The sequence below is a fragment of the Paroedura picta genome, chromosome 3, assembly GCF_049243985.1.
Source record: "Paroedura picta isolate Pp20150507F chromosome 3, Ppicta_v3.0, whole genome shotgun sequence".
Taxonomy (NCBI): domain Eukaryota; kingdom Metazoa; phylum Chordata; class Lepidosauria; order Squamata; family Gekkonidae; genus Paroedura; species Paroedura picta.
The window spans coordinates 131,418,554-131,439,090 of NC_135371.1; the positions used below are offsets into that span (position 1 = coordinate 131,418,554).

The following is a 20,537-nucleotide window of genomic DNA, read 5'->3' on the forward strand; positions in this document are numbered from 1 at the left end:
ACAGTGGTGGCATCTCCCCCCCCCCCCCGGCCAAGCTGTTCACCCTGCCGTGACTCCTGTGAAAAAGTCGTTCGAATCCCAAAGGGGTCCTGACCCCCAGGTTGAGAACCACTGGTATAAGAGGATATGTTGCATATATGATGCCTCATACAAGTACACTGAGCAGATCCAGAAAACTGGTAACTGTAACAAACATATCTGTCATTTCTGCTTGTGAGGATGTGATTTTTTAAAAAATCAAAAAAGAATGTTGCATCACCAGCAATGAGGGAGAAGTTATTTATCAGCAACAGCAGAGCCTTCTATAATGAATGAGGAAATTTGGTCTCTAGTCGGGATACTGCTTCAAAGTAATAGAGGCCCCGCTGCTTACCATGGCCGCTGGGTACAATGGCTCAGTGAATGTGGTGAGGAAACGGTAGATGAGGTTCATGGTGTTGCTGATGCCATAGAATGTCAAGGAGCCAGCCGTGTAGTCTAGCAAGACCCCAATGGTTCTGTAGAAGTTGCCTTTTACCACGGTTTGGATGTTATTGTTCCAAACGGAGAATTTCATCGAATCCCACTCTAGACACCATGAACTGCTATTCCTGCCAATCAGGTAGAATATATACCCTTTTTCGGTTCTATGCCGGTAGTTGTAGGTAACCCCCAAGCACAGCCAGCCATTTGAAATCTCAGCCTCCCAGTAATGGCAGCCCTCACAGAGGCTATGACCGCATAAAAGCTGAGGCCAACGGTTGAACCCTTGGTTGGGTGTTGAACAGCTCTCCAGCAGGATGCCCATGTTCAGCACGGAGTGGGTCTCTTTAAATAGGAACAGTTCTTCATTGGCCGTGCTGGAATCAAAATTCAGGTTACAGTAATCTGTATGATGGGAAAGAAAAAAGAAAAAAGTATCAAAAGAAGCCAGTCTCTCTGAAATTATCAGATATTACAATGAATGAGGACAAGTGAGCATAATGTGTTAAAAAACATATCGTCACTGGGGCTAGAAGGGCACCTGAAGGTAAATCCTTGTCCAGAAGCAAAAAGGTCCACAAGCTGCACCTCATCCAGACTATACATCAATCACTCTATGGAACAACATAGGTAATTCATCACTTAGGCTTCATTTCTGTCATGTACCCAGGGAGCTCATCCTAGCAAGATGTCTGCACCCACCTGTAGGAATTTTTATATGCAGAAGAATGTGGAAATCAGAAGTACCTTATAAGATTATTCTCCCATCACTGCAACAATAGATAGAAAGGCAAACAACTCAGGAAATATACACTGTGAGGTAAGTTAGACTCAAAAACCCAAGATCACTGAATGAGTTTCCTAGCTAACCTGGGATTTAAATCAAGATCTCACTAGGATCTGACATCCTAACAACACAACCACACTGGTGCATGCATATGATGCATATGATGTTCAAAGCTGTTTTTAGATCTATTTTGATATTTTTTGTTCCCATGACTGTAATAGGACAGTGAGTATTTGTGAGAGTCATACCTAGAAACTTTCTGATGTTTCACTTATTCACAGAAATTAAAGGCCGGTCTTATAGTCTTTTTTTTATTATAGGTCACCCGTCTCCAAAAAGACCTTGAGGTGGCTTACAACATAGAAAAACTTTACAATAAAAACTTTAAAATCTTAAAATTTCAATTTAAAATATGACAAGCACCTCGACATATAAACTATCACCCAGGTCAGATGTTAAATAAGTAAACTTAAATAATTGGCCCAGTTATGAATGGCAGGAAAAAGCTCAGGCTTCACATTTTTGAAAAATTCTGTAATATGTAGTGCATTGTTTTAAAACATTTTTTCACAATCTATCTTAGGAAGCAATTTTTTGGGGTACAATTAATGGGCAGCATACTATTAGTTTATTGTTATTTTTTCACCACTTAAAGGCATGCTACTTGGATCTCCTTTCACAAGCATCTAATTTCCTTTGGTCATCTTTGCTTAATTTCATTGTTCATGCTGCAGTTGGTCTCTCATCCACCTGAATTATTTGCAAGTATTAAAGCAAGGATACTACTTAATATGGAATTATTAATCTGAAGAGCAAACTGAACTGATGGCATGCCAAGTATTTGAAGATGGAGATATTCTTGAACAGCCTCATGAAATTTATGGTTGTAATGAACTCCTGAGCAATATCTGTTAAACTGACCTCAGTGCTGCTGATGAAGTCCCTAAGAACAAGAGGTCTAAGAAGAGTGCTCCCCAACCTTTTTATCACTGGGGACCGGTCAACGCTTGACAATTTACTGAGGCCCGGGGGGGGGTGTAGTCTTTTGCCCAGGGATGTCACCGCTGCCACCACCTGAGCCCCTGCTCTGCTTGCTTTCCCACCGGTGCCCCTGACTTCCCGATGCCTGCTGGGGGGCGCTGCCAGCAGCAGCTGCACATTGCCACACCGAGGGGAACCCCAGCCATAGCAGCCACTGGAGAGCACCAAAGGTGAGCTGGCAGGGCAGCCCACGAGGCAGCAGCCAGAGAGGAGGATGAGGAGGAGCTGCGGCCCGATACCAACTGATCCACAGACCGGTCCTGGTCTCTGAACCGGGGGTTGGGGACTACTGGCTTATTCTTCTAATTCTTGCTGCTTTCTTCTGCTTTTGTGAAATCAATTCTTTGGTGCAGAATTCAGAGTTAAATGAGACCTTTATTTTGTCACCTGCTGGTGGATTATAGGATTTGTGGGGATGGTTTTATGATGTGACAATTTAATCCACTCTGCTGAAGTTGCTGCCTTGGTGGGCTTCCATTATTGGGGCCTTGATACAAAGCCTGGCACATAAATAGTGATTGTACCAATGTCATGTGCTCAAGATGAAACTGGTTCTCAGGAAATTTACCTAATGTGATTATATACAAATGCTTATAGTGCGTCTCCTGGTTTTGTGAAACGGAAGAAGTCACAAGACTGAGCCAGCCAGCCAGTCCATGACTCCGACGGACATGAGAAGATGCTTGAAATTCCCATGCAGTCAGCTCCCCATGCAACAGCTAGCCAAATCTTGCGCAGCATCTATGCACAGGATCACTCTTGATACATTATACATCTCCCCTGAATACTATGGGGATGATAAAGCAGCAGTTATCCTAACAGACTGATCCAGGAAAATGCAACTTTTCTACCCATGTAATACCATGTTCTGCTGTATTTAACATGACTCAGATTTATTTGTAATACAGCTCCAAGCCAGCTATAAAACCTGCACAACTTTTAAAATTGTAATCTAATAAGATGCTTAACAGCAAATAAATACTTACAAATCAAACGTTTAAAACAGTTAAACTAAAACATATCAGTGTTCGTAGTATACCTAAGCCATGACAGATTCCCAATAACATGCTTTTGGTGGAATTTGCATGTTATGGCACAATGTCTGGCTACCTGTTTGGAAACCTCAGTGTTTCTTCCAGAAAGGAGGCTCTTAATTTTCCTTTCCTCGGACTCACTGGGAATCTGGAGCAAACATATTGCTCAAACAACAGATTGGTTTCAAATTTATGCAATCCTAGTCCTATTAAACCGCTTATCAGATGCATCATCCTACTGATTGCAATGATTTGTATGCCGAGATCCATCTGGAACCTCAGTGAGAAGAGCAAATTATATAAAGGCACTAATAAGATTGTGCCAGCAAAATCTGCTAAGCCCCCCTGGCCCCAAGGAAATAAAACTGGCCTCAATCAGAGCTAGAGCCCCAGGCCTGCTGTGGTGGAACGCATCCCCAAGTGAGATCAGAGCCCTCCAGGACTTTGAACAGTTCTACGTGGCTCATAAAATGGAGGTCTTCCATCAGGCCTATAGTTGAGGCTCAAGAAACTCCCTTCAGCCCTGTTAAAACCTCTCTGCCCTCTCCTCCTCCAGTTGCCATAAAATCTCTGGCACTGAAGGGCAGAACTGTTTTAGTTGTTAAGATTTTAATTATTTATTCTAGACCATATTTTTATCATGTCATGTGGTTTGATGTAACCCGCTCTGAGTCTGGAGGGAAAGGGTCGGTAACAAATATAAATAATATTAATAACCTGCCTTGAGTCTGGAGAGAAAGGGTGGGTAATGAATATAAAGATAATAATAATAAAAATATAATGATTAAAAAATATTTGTTGTGTGTGTACAAATAAAACCCTGCTCTTAGTGCACTGTTTCCTATCTTGGTAATTCAACGTTCTGCATAATTTGCCATCTCAAGCCTGATAAATTTTTGAACTTTTCTAATTGTTGTAATCCCTATTCTATTGCATTGCTTATTTGATCTCTCCTATAATTGTTTTACAACACACAATCTGCCTTGGGTCTCATTGCAAAGGGATAACTATAATTAAAGCAGATAAGCAGCTAGGAATTAGGAAAAGGTTTTCCTCCCTTGTTAATTACAAAAAAAACTTGCTTTATTTGGATCAGAATAGTAAGTAGGTTTGGTTGGGTAGCCATGTTAATCTGAAGCAACAGAATAAAGTTTAAGTCCAGTGGTACCTTTAAGATCAACAGTTCAATTCTGGGTATAAGTTTTTGTGTGCATGGGTGAAAAGTGATAGTATACTCAAAACTCTGTTCTATCAGGGTAGTAGATTACCTTAATGCTTACCATGGCATTCCTCTTGTGCATTACAAGTAGCAAAAAACAAAGTATATGTGTAATATAAGTGCACAGTACATGCTATGAACAATATACGGCATTTATTAATTTAATTTAATTCTATGGTGTAGCCTCATTTGGCATTTGTATTTATAATATACACTGTTTTATACTTTGCAGACTTTCCTCCTTAAAAAAAAACTGATTGATTGGCACAGTTTACATCCCAGCAGAAATATCACCATTGCAGGGAGGGATGCCAGCCTCCAGGTATAATTTCCTCTGCTTCTTTGCTCATCTCCAGGCAACAGAGAAGAGTTACCCTGAAGAAAATGGCTATCTAGAAGGTAAACTGTATGGCATTATGCCCCATTGAAATCCCTCCCCTCCCCAACTCTCTGCAGGCTGCACCCCCAGAACTGGCAACCCTAATTGCAGCACCGTAGAAGGGTTGGATTTAGAACCCCACCCCACATTACTTCCTGAGAATGCCACTTTCAGTACTTCTAGCCAAGTGTCCACTCCTGATAAGCATGCACTTTGCTACTTTGGTGTCTGTTTCTTTCTCAGGCACGTCCAGAACCATGGCAATGACTTTTATCTGTTGAGGCCTGTCAGTCAAGAACAGGGATTACTTTTACAAATCATTTTAATGGTAATGGCAATTCAACAAATGAAACCACAGCACCTACATTTTAGAAGACTCTTTCGATCTGTGGGTACTGGTATCACTTCATAAGGTACCATGGTGATCCCTGAAAGATTAAAGGTAATTGAGTTATTTGTTTTATGCATCTGTGTGAAATTCATGCTTAGTTCCATGGCTGTAACTTTTTTGGGGGGAGGGGGGTGGAGACAGGACACCATGAAATAGATGCAGGGGTGAGCTGTCTGCCTTCTTTCTTTACCCCTCCATTGGGGTTAAAGCTAAGGGCACAACAGGGGGCAGGGCCCTTTTCACCTGCAATCCACCAGTTGGGAGGTGATGCCATGGCAAACCACTCCCCCCAGTTAGGGTAGCATGAAGTTTTCTTTTAATTGGGGGTGGGGTAAGGGAAATAGCCATAGAATCAGTTGCCTAGGCCCTAGGGATCCTGGGACTGGGGAAATGGCTAGTCCCTGTGGATTAGCAAAATCTGAACTTTTTCTTCTAGACAGCAGTGAAAAACTTCACAGCAAAGCAGCCTGGTTAACATCAGAGAAAAGCTAGGGAAACCCAGGGAGAGAGATGAATACACTATGATGTTGTTATGAAGCAGGAAATAACCCCTTTTTCCAACAGCATCACATGGGCATGGTTTTTCTCTCTAGCCTACCTGCACTAAAGCATAGAATCAGTTTGTTAATGATGTTCCAAGAATTCAGCAACAAAAACAATCCTGTTAAGGATGGGGCTTTTTTCCTGTTGTGACTATCCAGTCTCAGTTGCCTTTCTTTTGGCAAATTTAGGTTCTTTCTCAGGATTGTGGAACCAGCGAGAGTGATGGATTTTTAAAACACAGATCTGATATTGTTCCCTCCAACAATAACTGGCAATACAATCACCACCGTCTACTAGATACTGGAGGAAGCAGAAGGTGAACACATCTTACGAGCCAATGGGCATTAGGGAGCAGGTGGCAAATCTCCTCCTGAACCTTGGATAAAAAGCCTCCTCTCAGATGGGCAATAGGAGAGCACTTGTGCTAGGACACAGGGAGGCACTTCAACCACTGGGATTACTTGGCCACAGAAGCATGGAAGCACCTATGCAAGGAATCACCAGGGAGCAGGTTCTCTCAGAAAGACACATGTCTTTTAACTAAGTTTTAACTGTCCTTTGGGAGGAGCTCCCAGGTTTCCATTGCCAAGTCTTGTTTGACACTCAGAGGCCCAGTATATGGTCCTCATTCAGGCCTTCACCTTCAGGCCAGCCGTGCTTACTCACCTTTCTGAAGGACTTTGTTGATAAAAGAGAGTCCAGCCTTGGATAACTGGGATTTCAAGTCACTCAGTGCCTGTTTGAGCCCAACGAAACTGGTGGGCTCCTCACATTTCAGACCAATCAAAGCATCTCTGCACCCAGACATTGCCTTTATTTTGGGGAAGTCCTGTAGGAATAACCAGGGTTTAGAAGAGATTACGTTTTGGAGCAGTGAATTTATATTTCCTTGGCCCAGCAATTGGACTTTGTGGTCCATTCCGCACAGGTTTAATGTAGCAGGAGTGTGTCAAATTGTAATCGCTACTAATATGCAGTTATGCACAATGTCGTACACAATCTGCCACACTCCTGAAACAGTCCCGCTAAAAGCGCTTCGTTGTAGCGCTTCCAGGGAAATCCCCAAAAGTGGATTCACCCTCTGGAAAGCGCTACACTCTAGCAACCAATCTGCAACACTAGCGAAAAAGTTCTGTTCATTACCATTGTTGCAGTTTCAGCAAAGTCCCTCCCCCTGGCTCTCTCCTCTGAACTTCCGGTGAAGCAATCGCCATTTTTTTTTTCTTGGAGCGAGCAGGGAGCAACGAACTGGCGAGCCTTCATTCACCCAGCGAGGCTTCTCTGGCTGCAGTCCCTCCACAGAGCTGCTTTGAAGCTCGCCTCAAGTCACCAAGCACAACACAGCCCCGTTTGCAAGTTCCCTTTATTTTCGGCCAAAAATCACACCTGTGCACAGGGGGGGGGGGGATGTTTTTTCACTCACGGGAGCGTGGCAACGATGAATCGGCAGCTCACGGGCCAGCTGCCAGCTAGATGGGTTAGGAGGAATCAAGGAATCAAGGCATATTCATTGCAACGTGTGTTTTTCTTTTTTTTAAAAAAAAATATGTTCTTAAAGGCAAAGGGGCTTTTCCGGAGCATGGTAACAACCACCCATTGGCTGCTCATTTGATTGACGGCCAGAGGTGGGACAAAGCACGGCAAAAATCGCTTCCTTTCTAGCAATTTTTGCCGAGACCGGAAACCTGTGGGAAACGATTGAAACACAACTGGATTCCACTACAAAGACAGGTATGTGTTATGCCGAATTCCACTATTTTAAATTCCGTTTTTTCTTTCCGCAATCAATTTGCCACATTGATCTTGATGCGGAATGGGCCTGTGTCTTTGACTCTCAATCCATGTGCTTTCATGTTCTCTCTCTATGTTTTATGTTATCTCTCTAAAGGTAAAGGTATCCCTGTGCAAGCACCGAGTCATGTCTTACCCTTGGGGTGACGCCCTCCAGCGTTTTCATGGCAGACTCAATGGTTTGCCATTCCCTTCCCCAGCAATTACCCCCCAGCAACCTGGGTACTCATTTTACCAACCTCAGAAGGATGGAAGGCTGAGTCAACCTTGAGCCGGCTGCTGGGATGGAACTCCCAGCCTCATGGGCAGAGCTTCAGACAGCATGTCGGCTGCCTCACCACCCTGTGCCACAAGAAGCTCTCTCTCTATAACTGCCAATACACGGGGGGTGGCGACCTCCAGGAAGTACCTAGAGGTCTTCTGGAATTACAACCGATTAAATAGATCAGTTCCCCTGGAGAAAATGGCTGCTTTGGAGGGTGGGAAATGACAGCAGCAGAAATATTTAAACGCCTGTTTTCTCCTAAGCAGTAGCTCTCCCACTCAAACAAAACAAAAACAAAAAACCAACCCAGCCTCAGTGGCTGCATTGAAAGGGGGTCTTTTTCATGTCAAGGTGGTCCTTTCCCTGGGGAGAAGTGGGAAGGCACAGAGCCAGCTGCCACCACTGCTCTTGCGTCTTCTGTCCCCACCCATTTGAGTGCCCATAGAGCCAAGAGTGATGGAGGCACGTGAGGTGAGGGGGCTCCCTCCAGCTGCAGCTCTCTGACTCTCCATCTCTAGCTCTCCATCTCCAGCTGAGCACCATTCTCAACAGCTCCGTCTATTGCAAGTCCAAAAACTTTGAGGTGTGTGGGGATCCCTCCATGGTCCCTTCCCCCAGGGTCAGTTCATTTCTTCCCACCTAAAAGGAAGGAATCTAGCGGAAGGTTCCCAAGGAGGCAGGCAGAGGCAAAGGCCAGAAATGGAGAGTCAGAGAGCCGCAGCTGGAGGGGACTGCCTCACCTCACCTCCCGCTCCTCTCTGTTCTGTGGGTGCACAAAGGGGACAGGAGATGCAAGACTGTTCTTACTTTTTAATATCAATATAATTAAGTCCAAGGGAAGGGCAATAACTATTGCTGTGGGAGGCAGGGAAATGGCAGGGGAACTTGTCATGTGGAAGTCTTGTTGCCATTGTGCTGTACTGGCAGCTCTGCGGCAATGGGGAAAACTACACATCCCTACCCCTGTGTGAAACACACCAGTGTCAATGGTTCTGAAACCCTCCCCAAAATGTCCATCTCCATCCCAAAGCTCAGCTCTGTGAAACCAGCTGAGACACAGCCAAGAATCAACCTTCCTGGAGTGGGACCCTGTCTATGTTAGCATGGGTTGCTGAGACAGATGGAGTGAAGGGAAGAACCTCTGAGAAGGCAGACAAGAAGGTAGAGGCAAGAGGCCACCTATAATTAAGGAAGCCATAGAGGCAAATGCCTACACATTTCAATATAGCAGTTTCACCTTCCAAGCCATTACATATTTGAATTACATATCAAGGAACAACCTCTCCAAATGCCTCAGCTTCACACACAAAAATCAGAGTGGCCATTGCTACGCTGCTCTTGGTCTGCTAGACAATTGTCTTGACAGTGTTCTAACTACAGGCAGGAAAAGTGGCCCTCCTACCTGCAGGAACTGATAATCACTGGGGTCGTCAACCAGCATGGCCAGCCATATGTTCTGCTTCTTGAGAAGGGTCAGTTCCTCCTGCCTATGCTGAATGGAGTGTCCCATTTCCCCTAAAGCTGATCTTTCCTCTTGGTTTAGAAAGTCCATCAGTTTGGCCTGCAGCCACTTGAGCTCTTTGAACACCTCAGCAAAGGTCCGGGTTGCTTCATCTCTGGCAGTCTTCGCCACTTTCTACAATGGAAGCAAAGTCTAAGTACATCACATTTTCTTCACTGACTAGAAAAAAGACGGAGTCCAGTAGCACCTTTCCTACTGCTACAGACGGACAAACACGGTTACCCATCTTGACCTCTCTCTGTTTAACTTTCTTTAATACCTTTCTCTGCACAAAGATGCACATAATGAGAAGAATTTTTTTGTACCCTGCTTTTTATTACCTGAAGGAGTTTCAGAGCAGCTTGCAAACTGCTTTGCCTTCAGCCCTCCACAACAGACACCCCGTGTGGTAGGTGGGGCTGAGAGAGTTCTGAGAGAACAGTGACTGGCCCAAGGTCATCTAGCTGGCTGCATGTGGAGGAGGGGGGAATCAAACCTGGGCCCATTCTGCACACATAGGCTAATGCACTTTCAATGTGCTTTGGCAGCTGGATTTTCCTGTGCAAAACAGGAAAATTTACTTCATTGAAAGTGCATTATCTACTGTGTGCAGAATAGGCCCTGGCTTGCCAGATTAGAGGCCGCCTCTCTTAACCACTACACCAAGCTGAGAGTGGGCAAGCCACTGTTGACCCATGCTCGTCCTCCTTTTGGTCAGATGCACAAGCTTCTTGGCAGCGTTGAGTTAAGGAGAAAGAGATTCTGCCAGTTCCCAGTACAACCGGTTGTGCACATTGATGTTTGGAACAGCACACTGTCCCTTCTTTCACCCTGCCATAACTTTCAGCTTTTAAAAAGAGTGAGGGTGGCTTTTGATAGAAAAATAAGTCGCCAGAAATCTGTGGTAAACTTGCTAGTGGCTTGAAAATAATAGCAACAACAACAATAATAGAACTGAACCATCTGCCTGAAGCATGGGAAGGAGCAGTGAAGAAGAAACCAGCATTGTTTGCATTGAAGTAGGAGGCCTCATCATTCCCCCTACACTGGAAGAAAGAATCACCTGCTCCTTTGTGCAGGGATGTCTATCCGCAGCCTTGTACTGTGGCCCCTTTCAGAGCAGTGTTTTCCAGCTCCATTTAATCCAATGGTCCATCAGGGTAACCAACCCAACCCCGCTGGTGCTCTTGTGACGACCAGGCCAACTACAGAAGCAGCTCAAGTGGTTGCTTGTACTGGTAATATTAGCAAAGGACCAGCATGCAACCCCAAAGGTGCATAATTCATTTATTTTTATTTATTACTTAAATCTAAAAGTTAAAATTCTATCCTGCCCCTCCTGGGTCTGCCAGATTGGGGGGTTTACTACATAATTAAATATGGATCCATATATAGGTAAAAGACCCACCAGTCTGGCTTTCATCCTGGCCATGGGGTGGAGTCACCTTGATGGATGATATCTGGCTCCAGCTAGAGGCCATTCTCATGCTTTTCCTGTCGGCCACATTTGATTTGGTCGACCACGAATTATTGGCCCACTGCCTTGCCGGGACTGGGATTAGGGGGACTGCGCTGCAATGGCTGGTCTCCTTTCTCCGGAACTGGACACAGTGGGTTGCTGTAGGGGATGAGTTGTTGGATGACTTGTCGGACCCTTGCGGGCTCCCATCCCCATGCTTTTTAACATCTATATGTGCCCTCTAGCCCAGCTGGTTCAGGGCTATGGCCTGGGTTGTCATCAATATACGGATGACATCCTGCTCTACTTCCTAATGGATGGACGGACCCCCCCCCCCCGATACATTTGCCAGCTGTTTGGAAGCAGTTGCTGGATGGCTCAGGCAGAGTCATCTGAAACTCAACCCCTCCAAGACGGAGGCTTTGTGGCTAGGTAGAAGAGGGCAGGATCAGGAAGCGAGCCTCCCATGCCTGGACGGCATGCAACTAATACCTGCACTGGTTGCCAGGAATTTGGGAGTGACCTTTGATGCCTCTCTTTCTATGGAGTCTCAGGTCACAAAAGTAGCCTGGATGGCATTTTTCCATCTTTGCCAAGCCCAGCTAGTAGCGCCCTACCTGTCCTCAAACCACTTGGCCACAGTGATCCATGCAAGTGTCCTTGACTTTGATCCAGAAATTACATCTGGTACAAAATGTGGCTGCTAGGTTCCTCACTAGAACACCGTGGAGGGCCAATGTTCAGCCGGTGCTCCAAAATCTGCTCTGGTTACCAGTCTACTTCCAGGTCAAGTTCAAAGTATTGGTACTGACCTTTAAGGCTGTACATGGCCTGGGTCCCACTTACCTGCAGGACCGCTTGGTTGCTTATGCCCCCCTGCTCTTCGCTCTGTGGGTATGAATCTAATGGTTGTCCCGGGCCCCTGGAACATTCAGCTGACCTCGACCCAGGCCAGGGCCTTTTCGGTCTGGGCCCCAACCTGATGGAATGAGCTCCCGGAAGAACTGAGGGCCCTGCCGGAGTTGCCAGCTTTCTGCAGGGCCCGCAAGACGGAGCTCTTCCACCAGGTGTATGGTTGAGGCCAGGGTGGAGTCCCAGTATTCCATCTGATGATCCCCCCCCCACAAGGTACAATGAGATATGGGGCCTCACTCCCAATGGGAGAAAACTTGGCCTCTGGCTGAACGAAGAAGAAGAGGATTGGGGAAATTATAAGACTACTAAAAGGTGATCACCTGCCACCTATTTGTTGTAAGGGATGGCCTTATGGATTTTATTGTAATGTTTTTATTGTTGTGAACTGCCACGAGACTATTGGAAGAGCGGCGTCATAAAATAAATAACTTCACTTCTTCTTCTGGTCCTTTCCTTCTCAGCCACAGGACCTCCATCTTGGAGGGATTGAGTTTCAGGAGACTCTGCTTGACCCAGACCATCATTGCTTCCAGGCAACTAGGTAAGTTTTTGGAGGAGAATCAGGAGGTAGAGCTGGGTGTCATCGGTGTATTGATGACATCCAAGCCCAAATCCCCAGACCAGTCAGGCAAAAGGGTATCTAAAGATGTTAAATGAAAGAGGGGGCAGAACTGCTCCCTGTAGAATTCCACATGGGAGTTGACAGAGATGTGATTGCTTAGCCACCAGTGCAACCCTCTGTCTGTGACTCTGGAGAAAGGAGACCAGCCATTGGAGGGCTATTCTCCATATTCCAGTATCAGGGAGGTGGCGAAGAAGGAGCTTGTGGTCTACTAGGTCAAACATTCCTATAGACAGGGAGAGGTTAATAATCTTTTTCAGGCTGCCACCCCCTTAGCTCCCAGGGCGCATCCCTAGTGCCCCTTATGTGCACACATGTGCACACCCCCTTTTTTTCTGGCATTAGGTCTATTGCAAATTCAAAACAAACCATATCTCTTGAGGATGTGAAGCTCAGCAGGATTATGAGCCCATCCAGCTCACCTTCTGAAGCTGTCATTTCTTCAGGAAGCTAAGCGGTTAGAAGATTACCAAGGAAGTCCATGGTTGTTACTCCCCAGAGACAGGCAAAGGCAAGCCACCTTGGAACATCTCTCTCAAGGAAAATGCAGCCACAACAGGAAGAATCAGTCTGCTGCCCCCTACTGCCCAAAAATTTCTCAACCCTCCCCCACAGCCCCTAAATTCCTCCTGGATCCTTCTGCCACTCCCCAGGGAGGGCATACTGCCCACTTTGGGGAAACTAGACCTCTCAAGGTAGACATGGTCTCCAGACCCAAAGGAGTGTCCAAATATAGCACCTGATTCCAAACCATACTACAGGTGGACACCAACAAAATGCATGGCACAATACTACACCATGTGTCATATATTTAGCATTTGGTGGGTGTATTCTGAAAAGCTTTTCTCACCATTAGGTAGTTGACTCTACCCCTGTGTTTCTGACTATCCAATGACAGCATCAAAATCTGGTTTTCCACATTGGCTTGAATTCTCTTGACCTCTACCTAGGGGGAAAAAAACAATGTGGAAAGACTTTGGAGCATTCATATTAGGGTTGCCAGATCGAGGATGGGAAACTGCTGGAGATTTGGGGTTGGACCCTGGGGAAGACAGGGATCTCAGTGAAGTACAACGCCAGAGTCTACTCTCCCAAGCATCCATTTTCTCCAGGGGAAATTATCTCTGTATTCTGTAGATGAGCTGTATTTCCAGGGGATCCCCAGGTCCCAAATGGAAGCTGGCATCTCTAATTTATATATCTCTTGTTGGACATATCCTATAGAATCTCTGGTTGCACTATTGGTATGTGTTGCAACAATGTAATAAAAAAGATGAACTCCCATAGCAAAATACCAGGCTAGGAAAAACAGAATCCGTGGAATGATGTTGTAAAGTTATTCTGTGCTTCAGGAGCTTAAGTTTAATTTTCAAAACCATTCCAGATGTAAGGTAAAGCACTCCCCCCCTCCAGACTTCCCTTCAAAGGTTAATGGGTGTGGTGACTAAATAGTTCCATCTTGCAGGTATTATTAATTGGGCTCTGCAGCATATGGGCCTCTTCTCTTCAATCTTGCAACAGACCAATTCAAAGGGTGTTTAATGTTAATGATAGTTAAAGATGGTTTTAAAGATGGTTTTAAATGGTTTAATGACTTATTTGAATTGTGTATTATTTTATTGATGCTGTACACTGCCCTGAGCTGGTATAATGGGAGGGCGATATATAAATAGAACAAACAAACAAACAAACTGGCTCTATGACCCATTATGCACGGGGGGAATAACGCACATTCGGGGTGGAATGGCGGCGACTAAAATCACCGATAACGCACGGAGCCGACTGCAACCAGCCGCAGCTTCGGTGCATGCCGCCGAAAAAGCCGCGTCAGTGAAACACGGAAGAAAGTGCAGCTTCCGGGTGACCGGGGCGCAACCAGAAGCGGCGCCCGGATCGCCGCGTGCATAATCGGTTACTCTGGGTTTTGCCACCACCGCGCCCCGCCCCATGCATAACCGGTGTGCGTCGTGTCTTCCCCCTCCGCGTTTTCCATGTGACCCGAAATCGCCGTTTCGGCGGCCGTGCATAATGGGCCATAGTGAAGACTTGTGAGGCACAGTGGGAGAGGGAGAGCCAGGAGTGGTGAAGTAATTTTTGAGAGGATTCTAGCCATAATGTATTCTGATTGGTTTATTGTCAAGAATAGAATCAATTTAGCTAGCCGTGATTTTGATGGGACAAGGCCTTAATTATGATCTGCCTGTTTGCAAATGGACTCTGTCGTAGACATCTCCCGCACAGAAGGCATTATGCCGTGCTGCTGCCTGGTATTTGGCCTGTTTGCCCCCAGGAGTTGTGTACACATTGGAAAGCCAAGGGACAGGAAGTCAAAAATTCCTCCCATTTGTTTTACGTGTCAGTCATTGCCACATGGAGAAAACTCCATAGCCACTTTGTTGCATTTGAGCACCCCCCGTCCGAAATCTTTTTTTATTAAAAAACCCAATGTGATTATTTTTTAAATAATGAAAACACATCCACGATGTGGAGCTACGGCTCCGGGTCAGCTAAGTGGAGCGGTGGGAAGCATTTCCTTAATTTTCTTAGGAAAATAAAGCAAAATGCTTCCCACCACTCTGCAGTACAGCAGAGCCGCAGGAAACGTTTCTCCCTCCTCATTTTTTAAGGAGTTTTTACTGGTGAGTTTGGGGAGAAACCAGGCCAGGCTCTGTCAGCAGCAGCAGAAGCAGGAAGGCCTGAGTGGGCAGCCTACTGAGTGAGGCAGGAACCAGCTGAAGTGATGCTTGGTGGTGGTTAGAAGGGTGGGGAAAGCACACCAGGATGGTCTGAATTTTCCACTTATACATGGCCCAGGCCTGTCATGCACCTCATTGTGTCCTGCAGCAAAAAAGGGAATGCGGATTTATTCCTTTGCTGCAGAGCAACTGACGGCCTGAGTCTGGCCAGGCTTGGACTGGTTCAGACTGGGCCCAGTTTCGTCTGGAAGTGAGAATTAGCCCCAATTGCAAATAAACAGTGATCACAACCTAATCTCTCGTGTGGAAGAGCTCATAGAGAATACTTGAGCTAAGGCCTGAGACTGCTTGAACATAAGAATGTGCCATGCCATCTAATGCAACTTTTAATTGTGTTCGTTAAACTAGTATTTCTAATTTTCTGAATCTGCTTGCTTTTAGAGACTTGTGTTGCCTATTAATAAATTGATATTTGTTAACGTCCTTAAATAAACTTTATTAATTTTTTTATAAGAGTCTGTCTTTTGTGCCCACTTGCCCTGGGAACCCACAGGGTCCAGTTTGGAAATCCTTGACAACAACTCATAATAAACTGACTATAACTGGATATGATGCTGTCTTCTACTGAACTCTTTGTTCTACTTGAAATAAATGTTTTCAGAAGCATCTCAAAGAAATCTCAAGAATGAATGACCTCTAGAATAGAAGAATAACCATTTTTGTCAGCATCATTATTAACTGGTTCACTGCAGTCGTGGCAATGGCAGGAAATGATGGTCTAGACTGTAAACAAGCTATTGACTAGTCAACCAACAATTCTGCCAACATAATGATTCTTCTTTTTGATCATTCATGCCTTGTGCCACCTCCAGACATTTAGAACATTGTGCAAAAATGCCAGAGAAATTAAACTAATTTCACAATTCAAGAAAAAGAATAGGCTAAACAAAGATTGTAGGTATTTAAACTGGTTTGTAATTTCCTACTGCTCTACTGTTGGAGCTGGACAAAAAAACAACTTTGTGAAGAGCACTTGATTAAGATGGCAAAAAATACCCACACTGAGTCAGCTGTGAATGCTACCTGTAACTTTAAGAGGTCAATGAAATGCAGTTGTTTCCACTCTTTTAAAATGTTTATATATTTTTATTTAGTAATATATATAACAGCAAAACCTATAATGTAAGTTCCCCTTCTTTTTTAATCGTCATTGTATCAAAGACTAATATTAGAAAGACTAATATGATATTTTCTCAGACTGTCAGATGAACTGCACAACCTGGTGGTACAGCGATAATGGAGAAAAATGTGCTATAAAATAGTGTTTTGGCCTTTAGAATCCTAATGTTCATCATTTGTAAGTAAATAATAGACATCAGGATTCCGAAAGATAAGACGCAAACTATCTTATTTTACTGACATGCTTGTGTTTACTGTCAAAATTTTCAAGAGGCCCACTGTGACTCCCTGGATAGTATCTAACTCAAGCTTTCTCAACCAGTGTTTCGTGAAACCCTGAGGTTTCTTGACAGCCCTGGAAATGTTTCTTGAATGGGTGGGATTAAAATTATTTTCTAAAATGTTTTTAAAATGTGTTATTTATTGGGTGATATGACCATATATGGCCATGTGACCCCATGGCCAATGATAGGCCTGGAGAGGGGGAAGAGGAGGGGCTCTGGGTGTTTGAATGCACAGCTATGCTTCCCAACCATACTCTGTACGATTGTGCCACTTCTGGCGTTTCTCAAAATCTGAAGAATGTTTCAGGGGGTTCTCAATGGTAAAAAAATTGAGAAATGCTGATCTAACTGGTTTCCAGACAACAGTGATCAAGTCATGCTGAGAAAAAATAAATGCTTTGGAGGGTGGACTCTATGGTCAATTCCTTCCCCAAACTAAGCCTTCTCTGGGGTCTACCAGGACTTAAGTATCAGCTAAACAAAATCTCTGAATAGAATCTAATAAATAAACCCGGAGGACTAGGAGATGAGGGAAATGAAATGTGTGGTACAGAATGGGGTTGTTGGGTAGCTTGATGTAATCGTACTTAGTGTGTTGTCTTCACCACCGTTCCTCTATTCTCAGAATCGCTTTTCATGATTTAAAGGAACAATACTCACTTCTTTCTTTGCTCTCTCCTCCTTCATAGGGATGGTGTCATGATTCTTGTGCTTCTCCTGGACACAGATCTGGCAGATGAATTGGCCTTCCATTTTGCAGAATAGCTCCAACAGCTGGCGATGCTTTAGGCACATATTGGCCTTCAGGTCATTGAGAGGTTCTACCAGCTGATGGTTTTTGAAGGTCTTGTCTTCATAGTGGGACCGGATATGGTTATGGCACAAGGCAGCCATGCACTGCAGGCAAGACTTGACAGCCTTGAGTTTATTATTGGAACAGCAGAAGTCACATGGGACATCCCGTGGACCCACCAAGGGGAGCTTCCTTGAACCCTGATCCTCTTCTTGTTCAAATCTCATGGCAATTTCTCCCAGGGTTATATTTTTGCGGAGCTGAGGCCTTGAGTTGAAGGACTCCCGGCACTGAGGGCAGTAGGGGCATTCCCCAATCAAAGCTTGATGATCCCAGTAATCCTGCAGACAGTCCATGCAGAAGTTGTGCCCACAGGCTGTAGTGACGGGGTTTCTGAATACCTCGAGGCATATTGGACACACAATGTTGTCCTCGAGGAAAAGCAAACTAGACTTCTTCATAACAACTGAAGACCTTTCTTGGGGGGAGGGATCAGGTTGGACTCAGCAAATAAGTCTAGGCCTTGCAATGAGCTGGAAAGTGTTAGAGGGAAAATGTCACTTGTTCAAAGATATCGTAGGCAATTAATCCCATAAATTTTAAAAAGTATACATTTACACATGAATAAAAAAATAGCTTTGAAGGTAAGCAATGTTTTGTTTTACTTTTTTTACATATTTGCAAGCAGCCGGCCCCGTCTTAGAAGAGGCTTTTCTCACTGAGACCAAAGAGGCAATGACATTTCAAAGATGATGCCTGCCCCCCAGTAGTCTTTATACTGCAGAGCATTAAAATTGTTGTTGTTATTACATATATTCTCTGCCCTATCTCTGGGGACTCAGGACAGATTGCATCACAAGTAAAATCCGAATACACAATCTGGCTAAAATATACAGGTACATTTTAAAAATCAGATTAACACATCAAATCGATTTTAAATTCTTAAAGTTAAATTTAACATGAATTAGCTAATTAATTTAAAACTATCATAGGAGTTTAAACTATTAATTTGTTGCAGGCCTATATAAATGCTGAAGGTTTAGTAGCCATACAAAAAATTAACTTCACTCTATGGAAACAGATATATAACAATCATTCTGAGGCCTTGTTATTTTATTATGACACTAGCAACAAGGTCCTTTGTATCTAACAATACAACGGATGCTAATCCCCCCCTCTCCTTCCCCTGGCAGGCCAGCCAGGGCCTTCCCTCCCACTGCCTCCAAAAGGCCTGCCAAGGCTTCTGAAGGTGTTAGGCCTTTTAAGGGGGGGGGGGGAAGTGCTGGTGGGCAGGCCACTCCCTCCTGCCATGCCCAGAAGGTCTGCCGAGTCTTGCAGAGGCCTCAGTGAGGCTTTTCGGGGGGGGGGAGCACTGGGGGGCAGCCTGTTCCTCCCCATCCCCAGAAGGCCCACAGAGGCCTTGGCAGGCCTTTTTAGGGGGGAGCGTGGGGGGGCAGTCTGCTCCCCCGTTGCTGCACCAGAAGGCCCACGGATTCCCTGGTGGGTCTTTTGGGGGCAAAGGGAGGGCTGATGGGCAGTCAGCTCCCTCCTGAGTGCTTGCTGACCTGTGCTGTTGAATTATGCAGTGTATATAGACAACCACCACCAAATCAAAGAGATATCTAATAAGCATAATAGAGGTCAATACATTAACATGAGGGGACATCGAATCAGCAACATATTTTAACAATTGGTGGCCGGGATACTTATGCAACTACCTTCAACCGATCATTTTCTACAATAATGAAAGCTTATCTGAGGAAAATATCATGGTTTCCTATCACAGCACCTGCCCTGGCAGCACAATATCATACAACAAAGTTTTATCTGGAAGGAGAATGTACACGCTCTGCAAAACAAATTAAAATAAAATCTACTTTTGATTCCAAAGATGGATCGCACAGAAAGACCTTGCATTTCTCCATTTGTGGCACCTTATAGAAACTGCACCCAATATTCCTATTTTGTTAGCAGTGATTTTGTTAGCCATTCTTCAACTCAAGGAACTATCTGCTGGCTCAGGGATCATGGTATGGTAGGACAGGCCTCTTTGACTGGTAAAATGTTCCTTGCATTGGAGGGCTCCACCACTTAGAGGAAAGGAAGCTGTAGAAGAAGAACAAGAAGAAGAAGAAGAGTTGGTTCTTATATGCCGCTTTTCCCTACCCGAAGGAGGCTCAAAGCGGCTTACAGTCGCCTTCCCATTCCTCTCCCCACAACAGACACCCTGTGGGGTGGATGAGGCTGAGAGAGCCCTGATATGACTGCTCAGTCAGAACAGCTTTATCAGTGCCGTGAGGAGCCCAAGGTCACCCAGCTGGCTGCATGTGGGACAGGCGCAGAAACAAACCCGGCATGCCAGATTAGAAGTCCACACTCCTAACCACGACACCAAACTGGGTCTAACCCAGAGGCATTTAAGAAGCAATCTACTGGATGAACACTGCATGCTCACAATTTTCTTTTCAAATACCTAACAGTAACAACAATCTGTCTTGAGAAGCCCACTTCATGTTTCTGGCTTGAGTCTTTGCTATGGGCATGGAAGGCAGTCAGCTTGGTCAGGTAGTTCATGCAGAGAAGGCAGCCTTGTTTTATAGTGAATAAGTCTTCTGTACCTCTGCATCAGGTGTGACTGGATCATCATGCAGAGACGGGCAGGTTGGGAGGAAGCAAGACTGCATACATAGACATAGCAGTCAGCTTCTTTTGAGTGAACATTAATGGCTTATAGAAGCCCATGTAATGATTTCAAATACATTTTGCACTTTATTTAAAGCAAGAAAAAGAACATATCCCAGTGTATGTTTTTGAGTCCTTAACACACCTAGAAAAACTGCTTAGCTAATTGGTCAAATCTTCACAGGAGGCGAAGTTATATTCCTCCAATTCTTAAATTGTGTGACCCTACACATTTTAAACTAACGAATAATAATCAGTACAAATTATTTCCACTCACTAGGTCAGCAGAGGTACAACCACACGCCGTGCACTGTAATGGGGGGGAGGGTCTGGCAAATTAGCAACTAATGAGCATTTCTAGAAAGACAGAATACCCCAACTGCTCCACCCAGGTCTTGGTCACTCACTCCAGTGACAAGCTATATTCCTCTTGTCCAAAGAGCACCTTCCCTTGAGGAATCCCTGTTTTGAAGACTTTCAGGGAGGGTCTAAGC

The 20,537-nt window shown here is 44.8% G+C and overlaps 1 protein-coding gene and 1 long non-coding RNA gene across 2 annotated transcripts; one reads left to right on the forward strand and one right to left on the reverse strand.

Annotated features, from left to right (window-relative positions):
* Positions 1–265: 265 nt before the first annotated feature.
* LOC143832843 (E3 ubiquitin-protein ligase TRIM47-like) lies at positions 266–17,822 on the reverse strand. The gene is made up of 6 exons (XM_077327864.1): positions 17,229–17,822; positions 13,260–13,355; positions 9,315–9,548; positions 6,523–6,685; positions 5,288–5,350; positions 266–867 (listed from the first exon to the last, which is right to left on the reverse strand). Exons 1-6 carry the CDS (start codon positions 17,820–17,822, stop codon positions 329–331), a joined length of 1,689 nt encoding a protein of 562 aa, XP_077183979.1. The 3' UTR covers positions 266–328.
* Positions 9,456–18,009, forward strand: LOC143832847 (uncharacterized). Its single transcript, XR_013229425.1, has 3 exons — positions 9,456–9,570; positions 12,249–12,328; positions 17,258–18,009. It is a non-coding gene; the product is annotated as an uncharacterized LOC143832847 (long non-coding RNA).
* The last annotated feature ends 2,528 nt before the right edge of the window (positions 18,010–20,537 follow it).